Here is a 16,353-nt window from a genome sequence, read left to right as displayed (position 1 = left end):
TTTTACAGCAGTTACGCGCGTGCGTGTGTGTGTGTGTGTGTGTGTGTGTGTGTGTGTGTGTGTGTGTGTGTGTGTGTGTGTGATGGATGCACGTTCACCAGCGAGGCTCCCGCGCAGCACGCTGCTGAGATTTCTGATAAACAAGAAGGAAACGATGACAGCGACAGTTTTACAAACACGTGGTCAGCAGCTCTCACACTCCTTCACTTCTTCTTTCCCAAAGAAGATTTCAACAGAAAGGAAATCAAACGTGTAACTTTGTTCCAGAGAAAATCGAGCTTCTCCTTCAGAGACGCGTGGAAGGGCGTAAAGCGTCGAGGGTCACATGCAGCCCACTGTGATCTGAAGTGAAAGCGGCCTGCTGTCAGTGTGACAGTTTCACCACACGTTTGATTCCTGAGGTGTCAGAATAAGAAAAACAAGTTTCCAACATTTCTACACAGTAAAGAAATCTGTCAGCACGACTGCAGGAAACGTTTACAATGACAGGAAGCTGGCAGCTGATTGGCCGGGCTGTCCTCTAAACATAAAGTTTATTGTTTCATTTACATATGGATGTTTTTCTTTATGTGGATAATTGTGAAAAACAGACATTTCTCATGTGACCTATGTGTGACCTGACGTGCATCTCCTGATAAATCTGTAACTACATGATGGCTCGACGGAGCCGCAACGCTTGACGGGGCGGTTCCTCCTCTGGGTGTAAATAAAACTATATGATCCACAGTCCTGTAATAATAACGGGGCGACCGTGGCTCAAGAGTTGGGCGTTCGTCGTGTAATCGGAAGGTTGACGGTTCGAGTCTCGGTCGTTGTGTCCTTGGGCGAGACACTTCACCCGTTCCCTGCTGGTGGTGGTCAGGGGGGCCAGTGTCAGGCAGCCTCGCCTCTGTCAGGTGGCTGTAGCTACAACGTAGCTGCCATCACCAGTGGATGATTGTGTAAAGCGCTACGCCATTTACCAATCCTGCCCTCAAAGTTCTCGTACTAATGAGGGGGTCATGTATACAGTTGACTCACTGCCGTGTTACTTCAAATTGGATGTGAGCCACTGTTTATTCACCCCCGAATGTCAGTCTGTGTTTTTATTTCTGGGAGAACTTTCTGATTGAAACCGAGGACGTCCTGATGTCTGAGGCCGAGAAGCTGCAGAGAGGCTGACAGTAGGAACAGAGGCTCGGTGAAGTTTTGCAGCTGCACCGAGCGACGTGCAGATCACTCCTGGATGCAGTCGCGCCTTTGAAGCAATCCTGCAGGGATGTTGCGCCAACAGGCTGATGAAGTTTCTGCCTGATTCTTTGGAAAGTGGAGCAATGCCGTGTACGATTTCAACAGGTGGCATTTACAATAACGGCTCTCCAGCTGGTGATTTATTTCAGTGACGTCCTGGTCTCTGACTGAGGCCACAACGTCTCAGAACAAACACTCGGGCTCCGTGAGTCTCTACCGCGGTAAAGTGAGCCGTCATTTGTGAGCCGCGGTCAAGCCAGCCGCGTCTTATCCGCCGCATAAATTTCCTTGCGCTTTTACACCAGTCTTTACGGTAGCGCCTTTTCGCTTTATGTGCCGATTGAAAGCCTATACCCGCGCGCGCACACAAATTACAATGAAACAGCCCAATACAGTCAATACAATTATGGAAATTTCAGAAATTCATTAAAAATCATCCTGAGTAGTTGAGGTCCAACTTTCAACACATCCCTCCTCCGGGACACCTACCGTACCTGTGTGCCAAGTTTCATCTCAATCTGCTGCATCAATAATTGTTTAATATTGATGGATCAAAAGTGCTGCTGAGAGAGTCATGACAGGGACTATAAAGAGACAGCATATTTGCTTGTCTTCACTGACTCGCTTTGAAATCCAGATTTTAATTTTGGAATATTAGGTGTACTTGTGGTTCCTATAGAATTTTAATGTTGAACAGGAATCAGAGTCTTCATCTCTCAGACCTCTCTTCTGTGGATGCAGCTCACATCATTCTGTACAATACGATCATTTTTAATTCTACAACTGTTTATAACCTGCATAGTTCACATTTCTGTATAGCTGTATATCTCATATTCTGTATAGTTTTTCATATTTATATCCTGTTCATAGCTTGTACTCACTACAGCCTGTACATACTTATAGTTATAGAATATTCACAACTTACTTCATACCGTGTACATTATAACATACCATAATAGACCCATTTCTGTAATATACTTACATACCTATATTATTGCTAATATATATTGTAATACATCTATTACAATATATACTTCTGGATGGATGCAAACTGCATTTCGTTGCCTTGTACCTGTGACATGTGCAATGACAATAAAGTCGAATTCTATTCTATATTAATTCAGAAGACAAACACCCGTCTCTGCTTTTGAGCTTAGCATTAAAACCCTCAGTTTTGACAAATAATACAGTTATAGTGGATCAGGTGACCCTGAATCTTCCCTTATTTGTGCTGCAATAAGCCTAGGCTCTTGCTGGCTTCCCATCATGTATGAATTTTTTCCTTCTTTGCTTGTTCTGTGTTTATACACCTCTCTGCATTTCATCATTAGTTAGTATGTATCTCTTGCACAGTGTATATGTTGTCCTATGGCTGTCTCTCCTTGAGCCTGTTTCTGCCAGATGTTTCTACCTCTTCAAATGGAGTTTTTCCTTCCCACTCACACTAAATGTTAGCTCATATGGGTACTTAAATTGTTGGGGTTTTCTTTGTATTATTGTTGTGTTTTTACCCAGCAACATAAAGTGTCTTTAGGTGACTGTTGTTGCGATTTGGTGCTGTATAAATAGAATAGAATAGAATAGAATAGAATAGAATAGAATAGAATAGAATAATGTACTTCAGACCGGGAGATTGGCAAAATGTATAAATAGGATGGCGATTAGGGGAATTGGAGACAGCTGTGTAACACAGCAGGGATACATTGGGAATAAGAAGACAGTGGAAGTAAGACTCAACACAAGAGACAAGAGGCCACCAAACTAAAACACAGACTAAGACACACGAGCTTGACACAGACAAAAGCATCAACAGACATGAAGACAAGACTGGCTTTAACACTAGAGTGTTTTCACAAGTCTTCCATCCACTTGTGGAACGCTGAAGAAGAACTACACTTAAAAGCAACATGGAACTGAAAACAAAAGAATACATAATGTAAACATATCATCAAATAATCCAGGACTCACAAACAATGATATGATGAACAGAACTATAAAGAACAAAGCTGAGAAATGCTTGGTAAACTGACCTAGGACTATGTCATCATGTCATTTTTTAATATCATAGTTAATGTGTCCTGATTTGTAGATAGTGCCATCTTACAAATACCAGGAAATCCAACTGGGTGACAAGCCAGAGTTGTCTGCCCACACACCCACTGACTAGAAAAAGGGTCCAGGACTCTTCAAGCTGGGATACAGGCATCAAAGAAAAAGATGTAAACGGATAGAAAGTCATCAGGAAGGCATAGTCTGTTGTTGCTGCTGCTGTCAGACTTTTTCATTCATCCACTTGTGTCAGACACATACTGAACAGGAATAAACATGACTCACTGCACTCTCACTTTGTATGCCACAATGTTTGCTTAGACACCTGTATGCTTATATTACATTAATGTTAAAACTTGTGTTCCTATGTCTATATATAAGTTTATTTTCATATCTCTATATTAATCTATTTATAGCTCCATTCCCTCACTTCATTTTATACAATTGCTTTGTTCCTGCATGAGAGCTATTTAAAGTGGTTTCACACACAGTGCCTCCAGATGAATACAGAGTTTTGGACAGCAGAGGCTGGAGAGTGGTATTGCTCTCTGTGTGAAAAATAACTACTTATTTGAAATGAAGATGAATGTATGTTGTCAAGGCAAAAAAAAAGGTTTTTCTTTTAAACAGTACATTGCATAATGAGAGTTGGCAGTTCGTCTTGTAATTGGAAGGTTGCCGGTTTGAGCCCCGGCTCCCACAGTCTCGGTCGTTGTGTCCTTGGGCAAGACACTTCATCTAAAACCTACTGGTGATGGCCAGAGGGGCTTTTTTTGTTCTTTTCAGTACATTTTACTCCATGTTCATTTTCATTTTTATGATGTTTCTACTTTTACATAATTCCTCCCACATAGCATAATTGGTATGGCCTGGATCTGTCCCACACAATGTGCTGACACATGGCCTGCGTACCGCAAAGAATGACGGCCCTCTGGTGGCCCAGATCTGGTTTACCAGAGGTGGCCCACACATGCGCCAGCACAAGGCCAGTTGCAGACACACTGCTGGCCCTGTGCTGGCCCAGAACAGTTTCAGCTCTGGCCCCAGATGTCAGCCTAATGTGTACCTTAGCCATGTAAGCCATGTAATAACAACATGTGCTGGAACATAATAGTGCAAAAGTAACATGACGAAACTCTGTTCAGACAGTGAATGGACTGATTCTTATACAGCACTTTTTTACTCACCCATATTACTCAAAGTGCTCTATACAACATGTCACATTCACCCAATCAGGCCAAATGTGGCATGCCATCACATAAACAGTGCCATCTTACCATGCCAGAAGTCAGCCAGCAGTGCCGGCTTGACACCAGATCCAGGCAAGACCCGTCTGCTATGTGGGATGACTTGTTCTTTTGGCGTTTTAGTTGTGGATTATGTTTGGGCTGTGTCTCTTGCCCTTTCAGTATTGTTTTCTTGTGCTTCTAAGTGTCCCTTTGTTTCTTTTTAGGTTATGTAGTATGGGTTAGAGATATTTTGTATGTTGTTTTCGTTTAATAAATCCGCCTTTTGGATTATTCCCTGATGTGCCTGAGTTCTGTTATTTAGTGTCACTTTGAAAGGACACACATCCAGCATTGACATATAATTGTTCTTTCAATTTTTGATAAAGATTACAGTGAATTGAGATGAAACTTGGCACACAGGTACGGTAGGTGTCCCGGAGGAGGGATGTGTTGAAAGTTGGACCTCAACTACTCAGGATGATTTTTAATGAATTTCTGAAATTTCCATAATTGTATTGACTGTATTGGGCTGTTTCATTTAAATTTGTGTGCGCGCGTGCGACTGTTCGCGCGCGGGTATAGGCTTTCAATCGGCATATAAAGCGAAAAGGCGCTACCGTACAGACTGGTGTAAAAGCGCAAGGAAATTTATGCGGCGGATAAGAGGCGGCTGGCTTGACCGCGGCTCACAAATGACGGCTCACTTTACCGCTGTGAGTCTCTGCAGGTGGACGGACGTCTAAACGCTCCTACTGGTGGAACCGTTCTGCTCTGTCAGTGTCTGATCCTCCCGTTAACTGTAACAGGCTGTGACTCATTCACGGGTGAAGGACGTCCTGCCCTAAACGGAACTATGACAACAAGCCCTTCTATCAAAAACACGTTGAACGTTTTCAGGAGAAAAGTGTTCACATCCTGAAATTTACAGTTTTGTTCTTTGATCATTCGTTGCGGGTGAGCTCGAGGGCGCCCCCTATGGTGCAACACTCGCCCTGTGTTCCTCCTGTGCGCGGTTTTAACAGCAGGGGTAAAACCCACGTCGCGTCATGTGTGAAAATGCTTCTGTAGGTGAGACTGGTTATGTTTGCTAATGCTAATAATCACTGGGATTTATATCAGCTGCACGCAGAGTGAAGCAGCAGGGCTGAGATGCAGTAAACAGCACCACCTGTGGGTGGTGTCAGGAAACGACACACTCCATAAACATGCCCTCTATAGTGTGACTGTGATGTGGAGCACACTGACATGAATCACTGTGACTTTAGCAGCATAATGTTTCCATCTCAGGGAACTCTTGTTCCACTGTGGGTGGTCTCAGAGTGGACAGCTCCCACGCCGGCTGCTGTGCTGGATGTTCATACATGACCTGCTGGGGAAACACGATCGCAGATGTTTCTCACGGCGGGAATGAGCCGGGCGAGGCTGCGTTCTCTGGCCACGCCTCCTCAAAAACAATGTTTGCACTGTGCTCGTTTCAGCAGCAGCTTCTAACACGGCCGGCCGAATACGAACCATCCAGAGAACTTCTGTTAATGCACAGTATTTATTGACACAGTTTAGAAACATCCACGCATTTGTTCGTTCATGGTTTACAAACCAACCAACCAGCAATCGTTGTTAATCTTCATTTCAGATACAGGAGTTAAAGTATTCACTTCAGTTTTATTACCTTTTATTAACAGTTAGAAAATGTTCCTACACACGAAATCATCACGTCTACATTTCGACCCTCTGTGCTTCCCTTTAACTCAACTCACACCTCTGCTGTGAGAAGCAGAAGTTGCAGAAATCGGTGAGCAAACCTCGCGTGATCTGCTCGCGGCTTTCCGACAAAATCATCCCAACAGCCGTCGCCCACGGAAACAAGTCAGGCTAAACTAAACCGAATCATCCTTTAACCTTTAAGCACGCCCCAGGACGCCGCTCACCTGCCAGAACGCACCTGTGAGACGTCGTTAGAGTCTGAAGATCTGACCTCTGACCTTTGGATTAAAAAAAGTAATGAGTGAGTGGTGACCTGCAGGTCTTCAACGGTGTGTTCACAACAAACGTGGAGCGTGATTACATACAAAGTTCATGCAATGAGGCAAGTTCATGCTGGGCGATACAAACGGGGGCGAATCTGCCTTCACACGGGAGAGCCGGGATTCTCCTCCAGCGCCACGTGGACGCCGACTGAACCATCGGCATCACAGGGGTGAATGCTCCGGTTTCCACGGTGACTGCAGTCACATGAGGTGAAACCTTCATGTTTGATGTGAACACACCCTAAAAGACACACATGTGCATCAATATTTACAACGGTAAGTGAACGCATCGGCAACCAAAGCTAAACTCTACGAGCACCGCACGTAACGCGAACACGTCCAAGGCGTGGAGTCGGACTCTGACGTGTGTCCGTGTCGAGCTTCCCGTCAGACTCTCTGCGGCTGAGCGAACGCACAGCTGCCAAAGGCCACGTGCGTTTGCGTGGCTCCGGGTCACTATCGCCTTCCTGGAAGTCGGTCGCAGTCACATAACGGGTTCGGTCAACTTCGTCTTGGTCCCGAGGTCAAACGCTGAGCCTAGAAGGATCCGTCTGCGAAGTCTCGTTTGCCGAATCCTTTCTGGAAAAAGACACAAACAGAAACTCACCCAGTGTCCCCACAGAGCGACTCGACCGTCATCATCATCGTTCGTAATACAAAAAACGTCCCAGTTTTACTTTGGATGTTTGCATGATTTCACCCGCTGCCCCCTGCTGGACACCAGCCTGCAGATGTTTGTCTCACACTCAGCTCACTTTTATTTACACAGCAACAGTCGCCTCAAGGCGCTGTAAGGTCGACCCTACAATAATACATACAGAGAAAAACCCAACAATCACATGACCCCCTATGAGCAGCACTTTGGCGACCAGCCTCAGGGAGGGGCGGGGCCATCTGCTGCGACCGGCTGGAGTGAGCGGGCTGGCACCGCTCGTCTTCACATCCACAGATTATCAGCGGGATTCAACTCTCTGCAGGCCGCTCGGTGAAGCTCACTTTGGTGTTTGGGGCGCAGCCTCGCCCTCCTTTCTTTGAACCCAAGCAGCGTCTCTGACCAAAGGGCGCTCCCGGTCTGCAGGATGTTCCTCAGGCTGTCCTCAGCATACTTCAGTCTGTGTTTTAGTCTTGTGCTTCCTGGTGTGCAGGTGATGTCACTACATCGGCTCAGTGAAGTTAGTGTTTAGACTCTCACTGGTTTTCTCTCCAAGCCTCTGAAATCTTTGCTTCCTGTCTCTGCAGGCTTCTTCTGTGAGCACCGACTGTTTCTCTCAAGTCTGGACTTTTGTTTTTAGCCTGATGTTTTCTCAGTGACAGCTCGAACCCCGCTGAAGTCTTTTATTCTGAAGAGAACCCTCAGCTTCCACTGGAGCATTACAGAGTGAAAGCACATCACTGCACAGCAGTGGTTTGAGCTGTGCTCCAATAAAAGCTCAGTGTCTCAGAGGGTAACAGTAATAATAACACGGACTCTGGTCATGTTTAGAAATCATTCTGTAATTTGTGCTAAAACAAAATGATTTATGTTTGATGAAGAAAACGCTGTGATTAAAAGAATCTTTGGAGGAGGGTACAACTCAGTCCTGCTCTGCCCTCTAGTGGGCGACTACGTGCCCACACCTACCCACCCAACACAGCTGATGTCGCAACAGAGACACACCCACAGTTTACAGCATGAATTCCTCTTTTTTTACCGCGTACGAGTACAAATACTTAAAGTACTTCAGTGTAGGGTGAGCAGAACACGCGAGTACTACAGGAGCTTTTAGAGGAAATGAAGAATAAGCAGCAGGTCCAGAGTAGAGTACGACTAACACTGAGCCCATCAGGCGGTAAGATCCTGCAGTGCAGCTTAAAAATCATCAAAGGAGTGATGAAAGATGCTGCAACCGTGAATCGTTAAAAGATGAAGTGTCTGAAGATGCAGCTCAGTGGAATTACAGCCTGTAGCTCACTCCACAGGCCGTCGCTCCACTGCTGCAGCGCCGTGCAGGGCGGGTTCCTGCGTCGCCCACAGACAGACGCCCACACGAAGCCTCGCTGTGTGATGGTGAAATGTCCCTCGGACCTCAGAACTCACAGACCTACAAACGTCAGCCCACAGCAGCTTCAGCCCACAGCAGCTTCGGCCCACAGCAGCTTCAGCCCACAGCAGCTTCGGCCCACAGCAGCTTCAGCCCACAGCAGCTTCCCCACAGCAGCTTCCCCACAGCAGCTTCAGTCCACAGCAGCTTCCCCACAGCAGCTTCCCCACAGCAGCTTCAGCCCACAGCAGCTTCAGCCCACAGCAGCTTCAGCCCACAGCAGCTTCAGCCCACAGCAGCTTCCCCACAGCAGCTTCAGCCCACAGCAGCTTCCCCACAGCAGCTTCCCCACAGCAGCTTCAGCCCACAGCAGCTTCAGCCCACAGCAGCTTCAGCCCACAGCAGCACTATTATAAGCGATGTGGAGAGGAGCAGCTTCTGAGGGCTCTGTGATCTATCAGGAATTTTGAGCGTTATCCTGACGTGGACATCGGCACAATGCCATGCAGCCGTGCACGGTGTACTTTTGAAGGACTGGAAGTTTAGATTTTCTGTCATAAACTAAAGTGTCTGTGTGTGTCCCTGTGTGTGTCCCTGTGTGTGTCCCTGTGTGTGTCCCTGTGTGTGTCACTGAACTTTAGCTGTGCTCCAGGTTCCTCTGCAGCCGTCTCCTGGTCGCCTGCTGCAGGCTCAGAAGAATGAAGGAGCCCATGTATCTGTCAGCCTTCATCAGGCGCTCGGAGCCGTTTCCACAGCGCAGCACCATAAACTCAGAGAAGTTGCACAATAAACGGAGCCTGGGCTATAAAAGCTGGGCCGCCACACTCAGCGTTACCTAACAAAGCTGTTTGTCGACAGTTTGACTGCAGAGAAAAAGTTTCACCATCTGTAAACCAGAAATATTCATCCTGTCATTTTGTTTCTGCACAGTTGTGTTCCAGATGTGTTATCTGCACAACTGGGTTTGTGTGAAAGTGCAGGGAGATAAAGGCCTGGGTTTGTTTGTGCTGCGCGGATTTACGGGAGGAGGACCGCCAAGTTCACCTCAGCAGAGACACAGAGGCGAACCCAAAATGTCTGAGCCAGATTCTCCACATTCCTGCTGCAGCTCAGCAGACACGAGGAAAGGATTCTCACAGCAGGAGCGGGTGGGGGGGTCTGCTAATGCCTCCACAGAAGGAGGGGAGGCTACAGACAGACTCGCATTTAGCTTTTCATCATCATCATCATCATGTGGTGTTCTGGGGCAGAGTGAGCCCCTGCCAGCCCAATCATTAACAAGTTTAATTTCATTTTTAGTTCAGAGACGGAGTTTAGCAAGTCTCCAGTCTGACTGCTGCTTACTTCAGAGAAAATATTTGCTTTTGCAGAACTTCCAGATAAGCACGTCCACAGACTAATGAAGGCCAGGCTCGGGTGCAGAGCAGAGGAGGGAGGCAGCGAGGAAGAGGAGTTACGAGAAGTGGAGGTCAAGTGAGATAAAAAACAGATGCAGCCAGATGCAGATGAGAAAACCATCTGGTGGAAACAAACGGAGCACAATGACAGCCCACGCCCACAGCTTCTCCCCAGCTCAGGCTGCAGGAAATAAAACAGCAGGACGGGTTCAGGCTCTTTGACTTAAACATAGCTGCAACCAGAAATGTGACAAAGGCTCCCAAAGTCACCACAAGCACGCCGCCTCCGTCTTCACCTCGACGACACGTTTGAGACCCGTCCTGTTCGCCCTCACTCTGCTGCTTCAGCCTTTGAGGATGAAGAAACCTGGTGAATGTGGTGCTGGTTTGTTTTTGGCACAGCGGCTCGCTGCTTGTGCCAAAGCGAGTCCCGCTGCCGCGTCCTCACACACACGTGATCCTGATGCGTTATTGTCACACTCGTAAGCGGTGCGCGCTTGATGTCTCTGCATTATCGCTCAATCATCCAGGTAAGGAAATCCAAACAGGCTGATTCTGTTCATCTGGATGTTTGCAGCTGACTGCAGGTTTCCAACCTTATAAACAGGACATTTACACAATGACTGAAACAATGGCCTACGAGGTCATGACCATTAACATGTAAATTGACCAATTGGCCATGAGTCCCGTTCACAGAGAGTTGGGGAACAGCTGCAATCACAGCATTATAAGATGGTGACAGATGTACCCTTAGGCCCCCTCCTCGATTCAGAGATGGTCTCCTTGACTCCGCCCTCAAACCAGCGTTCCTCCCTGTCCAGGATGTGTACTTCCTCATCACTGAGTCCTGATGCTCCTGATGCTCCTGACACATAAGGGCTCACTAAAGGTTTTCAGGCAGCAGCTGTCCTTCTTCTCGTCTTTAGGAGCCTTCAGGCTGATCAACAGTCTCTGGTTGCTGATCAATGGTGTGTTTGTCAGCCTGGCTACAGAGCTGAAGAGAAACCTGGGGTTGTTCTTATTTTCTTCAATCAGTGATGAATAGTAAGATGTTCTGGCTTTGCGGAGGGCTTTCTTATAAAGCAGCAAACTATTTCTCCAGGCTAAATGATGATCCTCTAAATCTGTGACACGCCATTTCCTCTCCAGCTTACGAGTCATCTGCTTTAGGGTACGTGTTTGAGAATTATACCACGGAGTCAGGTACTTCTGATTAGTCACAGGAGCTACAGTCGTACGCAGTGAGGAGGTCAAATGATTGACAAGATAAGATAACAGCAGGTGACTTGTATCCTCAAACTCAGTTGCAGCACTTTCAGAAAAACATCTACTGTGACGAAATCTACTCCCCGCTGCTGGAAATAATTAGCGGGTGAATCAACAGAGAGTGTGTTCTGGATGAAGCATGTGAAGATTACACATGAAACTCACCAGTCTGTAGTCTCTGTGCAGCTTCTTGTACTGGAACATGTTGCAGAGGACGGTCGAGGCTGCTCGGGCAGCTTTTTGACTCCCGGAGCTAAAAGTGAAGGACAGCAGAGAGTGAGAGAGGACAGGAGGACTAATGAGGCGGAAATACCAGAGCAGCAGGGACGAGCTTCATCACAAACATGTCCCGCAGTGTGAAGGAAAGGTTATAACAGACATGTGAAGTCCTAAACAGGAAACAAAGGTCGCAGAGGGGTCACAGCTTTGTTTCAGCGGAAACATGAAGAGTCTGAAGAGAAACGGCGGCAGAGCCGGCGACCATCAGCGCGACTACACGTACCTGCTGTCGTGGGACGTCTTGATGCCCACCAGTTTGGGGATGCCGTTGAAGTGACAGACGTCGCGGGCTGCCGAGGAGCTGCAGGTGACCAGGTGGTTGAGGGCTCCGCAGAGGTTGACCACCACGTCGCTGGATGGCATTTTCTGCAGGCCGTCTGCAGGAAGCTTGGACACCAGAAGCCCCACCATGTTCTTAGCTGCCACGACACAGAAGAAGGACTTGAATAAGAAAGACTCTGGAGCGGACCTGGACCTTGGGGTCCAGAGAACGGGAAAAAGGCGGATGCACTGAAGCCCCTTAAAAGCAGAGCTGCACCTGTCCCAGCAAGGCTCTTACCCATGTGCTGTTTGTCGGTGGCGTGCCGGGCCAGATTTCTCAGCAGGCCGCTCAGAGGCCTGAGCTCCGTGTCGCTGATGGTGTCCAGCCGGTCCAGGAGGATGGGAAGCATCCGCTCCTTCTCTATAATCACCATGCTCAGCACGGACGCCCACTAACAGAGAGGAGCAAAGGTCACGTGAGCCTGCAGAGACCGCACCTCGCATTAAAGCTGACGATCGGGATGAGGCGTTACCCTGGCATCTCCCGCGGTGATGTTCTGCAGGGCTCCGATGGCGGCCTCGCGGCTGCAGGAACTGTAGTCGCTGTTCTGCAGGATGAGCTTGTAGAGCCCCACCACCTTCGGGTGCCACAGCCACTCGGACCCTTTAGGCTGAGACAGGGTGGGCAGGTTCTGGTGATTCTGCTGCTGGCGAAGAGAGAAATCAAGTACAAATACAGAATTTGGGGTCAAAAGTAGCAAAAATATATAAAACAAAAAGTTGATTTATTCAAATAATTCATAATTGAATTAAATCTGCTGAGTGTAAACTCAACGTAAAACTAAACCAAACCAAACTAAACCAAACCATGCTAAACCAAACCATGCTAAAGTAAACCAAGCCAAGCTAAGCTAAGCTAAACTAAACTAAACCATGCTAAACCAAACCATGCTAAAGTAAACCAAGCTAAGCTAAGCTAAGCTAAACTAAACTAAACCATGCTAAACCAAACCAAACCAAACTAAACCAAGCTAAGCTAAGCTAAGCTAAGCTAAACTAAACTAAACCATGCTAAACCAAACCAAACTAAACCAAGCTAAGCTAAGCTAAACAAAACTAAACTAAACCAAAAGAAACTAAACCAAACTAAGCTAAGCTAAGCTAAACTAAACCAAAAGAAACTAAACCAAGCTAAGCTAAACTAAACTAAGCTAAACCAAGCTAAGCTAAACCAAACTAAGCTAAGCTAAGCTAAACTAAACCAAAAGAAACTAAACCAAGCTAAGCTAAACTAAACTAAGCTAAACCAAGCTAAGCTAAACCAGGCTAAGCTAAACCAAGCTAAGCTAAACTAAACTAAACCAAAAGAAACTAAACCAGACTAAGCTAAACCAAGCTAATTAAACCAAGCTAAACTAAACTAAACCAGACTAAGCTAAACCAGACTAAACAAACCCAACATTAAACGAAACTACTTTCATGAGTTACAGTAGCACTTGTTTGCAGACTTTGTACTAAATTGATAAACTGTGAGAATCAAGTTGAGTCGTTCAATAAAAACAAAGATTGTTATGAATTTATCTTTCAGGCGCTCGTGTGATTAAACTGCTTACGTCTGTCTGCTGCTGTTTTCCAGTTTCACATTTAAGTTAGATTTTAAACGAACACATTACTATGAAATCTAGCAGACCGTAGCTACTCTAATGTGCAGAAGGTTTTGGAGGTGATGGGGATCCAGACACAGAGCACCACACGGGTGGATAACACCAGCACCCTCTCCTCCTGCTCGTACCTCCACGTTCTTCTTGCTGTACAGAGTGAAGCAGCCGATGGTCTCGATCTCTCTGTTGGCAGAAGCTCTCGACGGGCCCTCGAGGCGGAGCTGGACTGAGGGGGGAAGCTCCGAGTACAGCTGATAGGACAGATTTCTCATCACGCACAGGGAGTTCTCCAAACCCTGAACACGCAGACAGGAAATAAAAAATGGATATCAGTTAAAAGAGCGACCGAAACAAACGGGCTCAAAGCAGCGAGTCTTAGTCACCGTGCCGACTCTGATGAGCTTCAGACACTAAAAGCACAGAAAGAAGTCTGAACCCTTTTCACACGCGACCCAAACCACCGCACCATTAATAACGTGGAGAGTCGCCACCATCGAAAACTGGGAATGACTGAGGATTCTGTCGCCCTCGTCCTTGAAGCTCGCACATCGCGATATCCCGTTTCAGTCGCTCCCACCCCCGCTCTGACCCGAGGACAGACAAAATCTATTTTTATTAACCAGCTGTTTTCTTTCTCCCAGCCTTCTTTATGATGCACTGCTGCAGTTTTACATCTTTGCACTCTTTAACAACAGCACAGAGACGATTTCAGAGGAATAACTGGAATACTGGCCACACTAAAAATAGAACAAAGACATACAGGAAATGTCTTCAGTTTTATTCATTTAGCGACACATTCCAGCACAACCAGCCCGAGGACACTTTGGGAAATCCGTTGAGTGGGACGGCGGTGAGTCAGCGACTTCCTGACAAACACCAGTCCAGACTGCACCAGGCCCACTCGTCACTTTAGTAGGTGAAACTAAGAGCTGAGAGTAAAATCAGCCTGATACTAACGCAGCAGCGAACACGATGAAGACGAGCAGATGATCTCGAAGGTCGGCCAAAGTGAACTCTGGTTTTGGTTTCTATCGACCGGCTCTCAGATCTGTGGGATCACTCCTCGTTTATACAAGTTTAGAAGTAAAGCCTCTACAGTCATGCACAGTTCAGAGTCCTGATGCTGAAACTGTGACGCGAGGCAGCGATGAATCAGAGCAAACGTGCACTCTTTACACTCCAGGTTAACCTCAGTGAGACTTGAGCTGGTTACTGTTCTGCTGTAAATGACAAACCACGTCTCCGGCGTCTGTGGTTTGTGCTCACGGCTCCAGACGTTTTAAAGCGCCTGCACTCAGACATCATTATCCACGCGCCTCTGTGGCTCACCTTCTCGTCGCCCTGTTCTTCCTGCTGGATGTAGGTCACCAGAGAGTCCACGAGGCCGGGCATTTCTCTCATCTTCTGCCTCGTTCTCTCGTTCACGGAGCTCAGGTTCCTGTCGGAGCAACACAGACGGAGACATTCAACCGGACCAAATCCTTCACTTACATCAAACATTACTACAATGAAACAAAGGCAGCTGCTGCTCTGTGCGACTGCATTATGTGACGTTACTTTAAATAAACATCCATTCAGTTCATCTTTTATTTCCTTGAAATGACGCATCAGAGCCTAATTGAGGTTAAAATCCTTCTAGGAACCAGTCTCACTGTCATTAAGCAGCTCTGGGCAGTTATTTTGAAGCATTATCTAAATTTACTTTAATTTCCATGTGCACAAAACCGTCCAGTCTGAGTGAAACCTCTGAAAGGTTTGCAGACTTTGTACTAAAAGGATGAAAGAAGCAGCTTTCTCCCTCCAGTGAAACGTCTTCCACCTTCTTTGCTGTTGCTCATCTCTTCACTCTGAGTGAAAGAGCGGCTCTTGGTCCACGCCTGGACGACATTATATTGACCGAGGCTGTGTTCACTCTGCATGCTGAGACGGCCCAAATCCTGGCACGCCTGAGCTCTGCAGCAGGGTTTGTGGTTATTAAGGTAACACCAGGTCCAAGCCTGTGTGTCAGAGTTATGAAGGTGGTCACATCTTATATCAGAGCAGATTATGTTCCAGATGAGAGATCACCACACACTAAACCTTTTATTATTGACCAATCAGTTCCTGGAAAAGCCTCAGAGTGCACATCGCACGAAGGTCTGAAAATGTGAAAATGTATGCTATGTCTTCTAATGATGCTGCCTAAGGGAAGCATGTATGATGTAAACAGAATTGGTCCTAGCACTGAACCCTGTGGAACTCCATAACTAACCTCAGTGTGTGAAGAGGACTCTCCATTTACATGAACAAACTGGAGTCTATTAGATAGATATGATACAGACCACTGCAGCTCAGTACCTGTAACACCTGTGTACTGATTTATCAAGCTGATAATCAGCTGATGATGGTAAATGAAGAGAAGCCAGATAAATAAAAGGTATCCTGGACATGTTGAGCTTCTTTTCTAGTCTCCATCAGATGATTTAGTTATAAAAACCTGATGGTACCTGAGGCAGCCGGTGGTGCTGTTAAAGATGTCTCTCTCCGATGGACTTAGCGGGATGCTCCTGCACAGAGGAATCAGAACTTTCTGTGTCAGCACAGGTAACGCCTCCCGGGACAGCTTCTCCTTCAGGTTATCTCTGGAGGACAGATTCCACAGGACGCCTGCGGACGGCCACAGCGAGTTTGTAAGACGGGTTCACGTCGCTAACGTCTCACACTAGTTCAGAGAGCAGAGGGTTCCCACCTGTGATGGTCTTTCGCAGCTCCTCGTCAGGTTCGTTCAGGAGGCTAATGAGAGGCGTCAGCCCGCCGGCATCGATGAGAGCCACCTTGTTCTCGGCGCTCTCGTAGATGAGGTTCCTCGTGGCGGCAGTAGCGTAACGCTTCACTTCCTGGTTGTCGCTGGAGAAAAGTTGCACCAGAGCTGGAACACCTTGCAGAACTCGGAC

The 16,353-nt window shown here is 47.0% G+C and overlaps 1 protein-coding gene across 4 annotated transcripts in view; it reads right to left on the bottom strand.

Annotated features, from left to right (window-relative positions):
• Positions 1-6,032: 6,032 nt before the first annotated feature.
• LOC309704668 (plakophilin-3-like) overlaps positions 6,033-16,353 on the bottom strand; it is a 25,901-nt gene continuing 15,580 nt past the window's right edge. For 3 of the 4 annotated variants that reach the window (XM_082530007.1, XM_082530005.1, XM_082530008.1), the window contains 9 exons: positions 16,149-16,353; positions 15,907-16,066; positions 14,750-14,858; positions 13,552-13,716; positions 12,293-12,466; positions 12,058-12,211; positions 11,722-11,917; positions 11,385-11,472; positions 6,033-7,114 (listed from right to left, as the gene is read on the bottom strand). In XM_082530007.1, coding sequence (XP_082386133.1) covers positions 7,073-7,114; positions 11,385-11,472; positions 11,722-11,917; positions 12,058-12,211; positions 12,293-12,466; positions 13,552-13,716; positions 14,750-14,858; positions 15,907-16,066; positions 16,149-16,353 — 1,293 coding nt within the window. In that variant the 3' untranslated portion in view covers positions 6,033-7,072. The remainder of the gene's footprint in view (positions 7,115-11,384; positions 11,473-11,721; positions 11,918-12,057; positions 12,212-12,292; positions 12,467-13,551; positions 13,717-14,749; positions 14,859-15,906; positions 16,067-16,148) is intronic. The other variant, XM_082530006.1, reaches the window with a different exon arrangement.

Source organism: Aulonocara stuartgranti (assembly GCF_965226115.1).
Source record: "Aulonocara stuartgranti genome assembly, chromosome: 1".
In the NCBI taxonomy this organism is placed as follows: Eukaryota; Metazoa; Chordata; class Actinopteri; order Cichliformes; family Cichlidae; genus Aulonocara; species Aulonocara stuartgranti.
The sequence above is the reverse complement of the archived record's forward strand: the minus strand, read 5'-3'. Positions and strand labels throughout refer to the sequence as shown.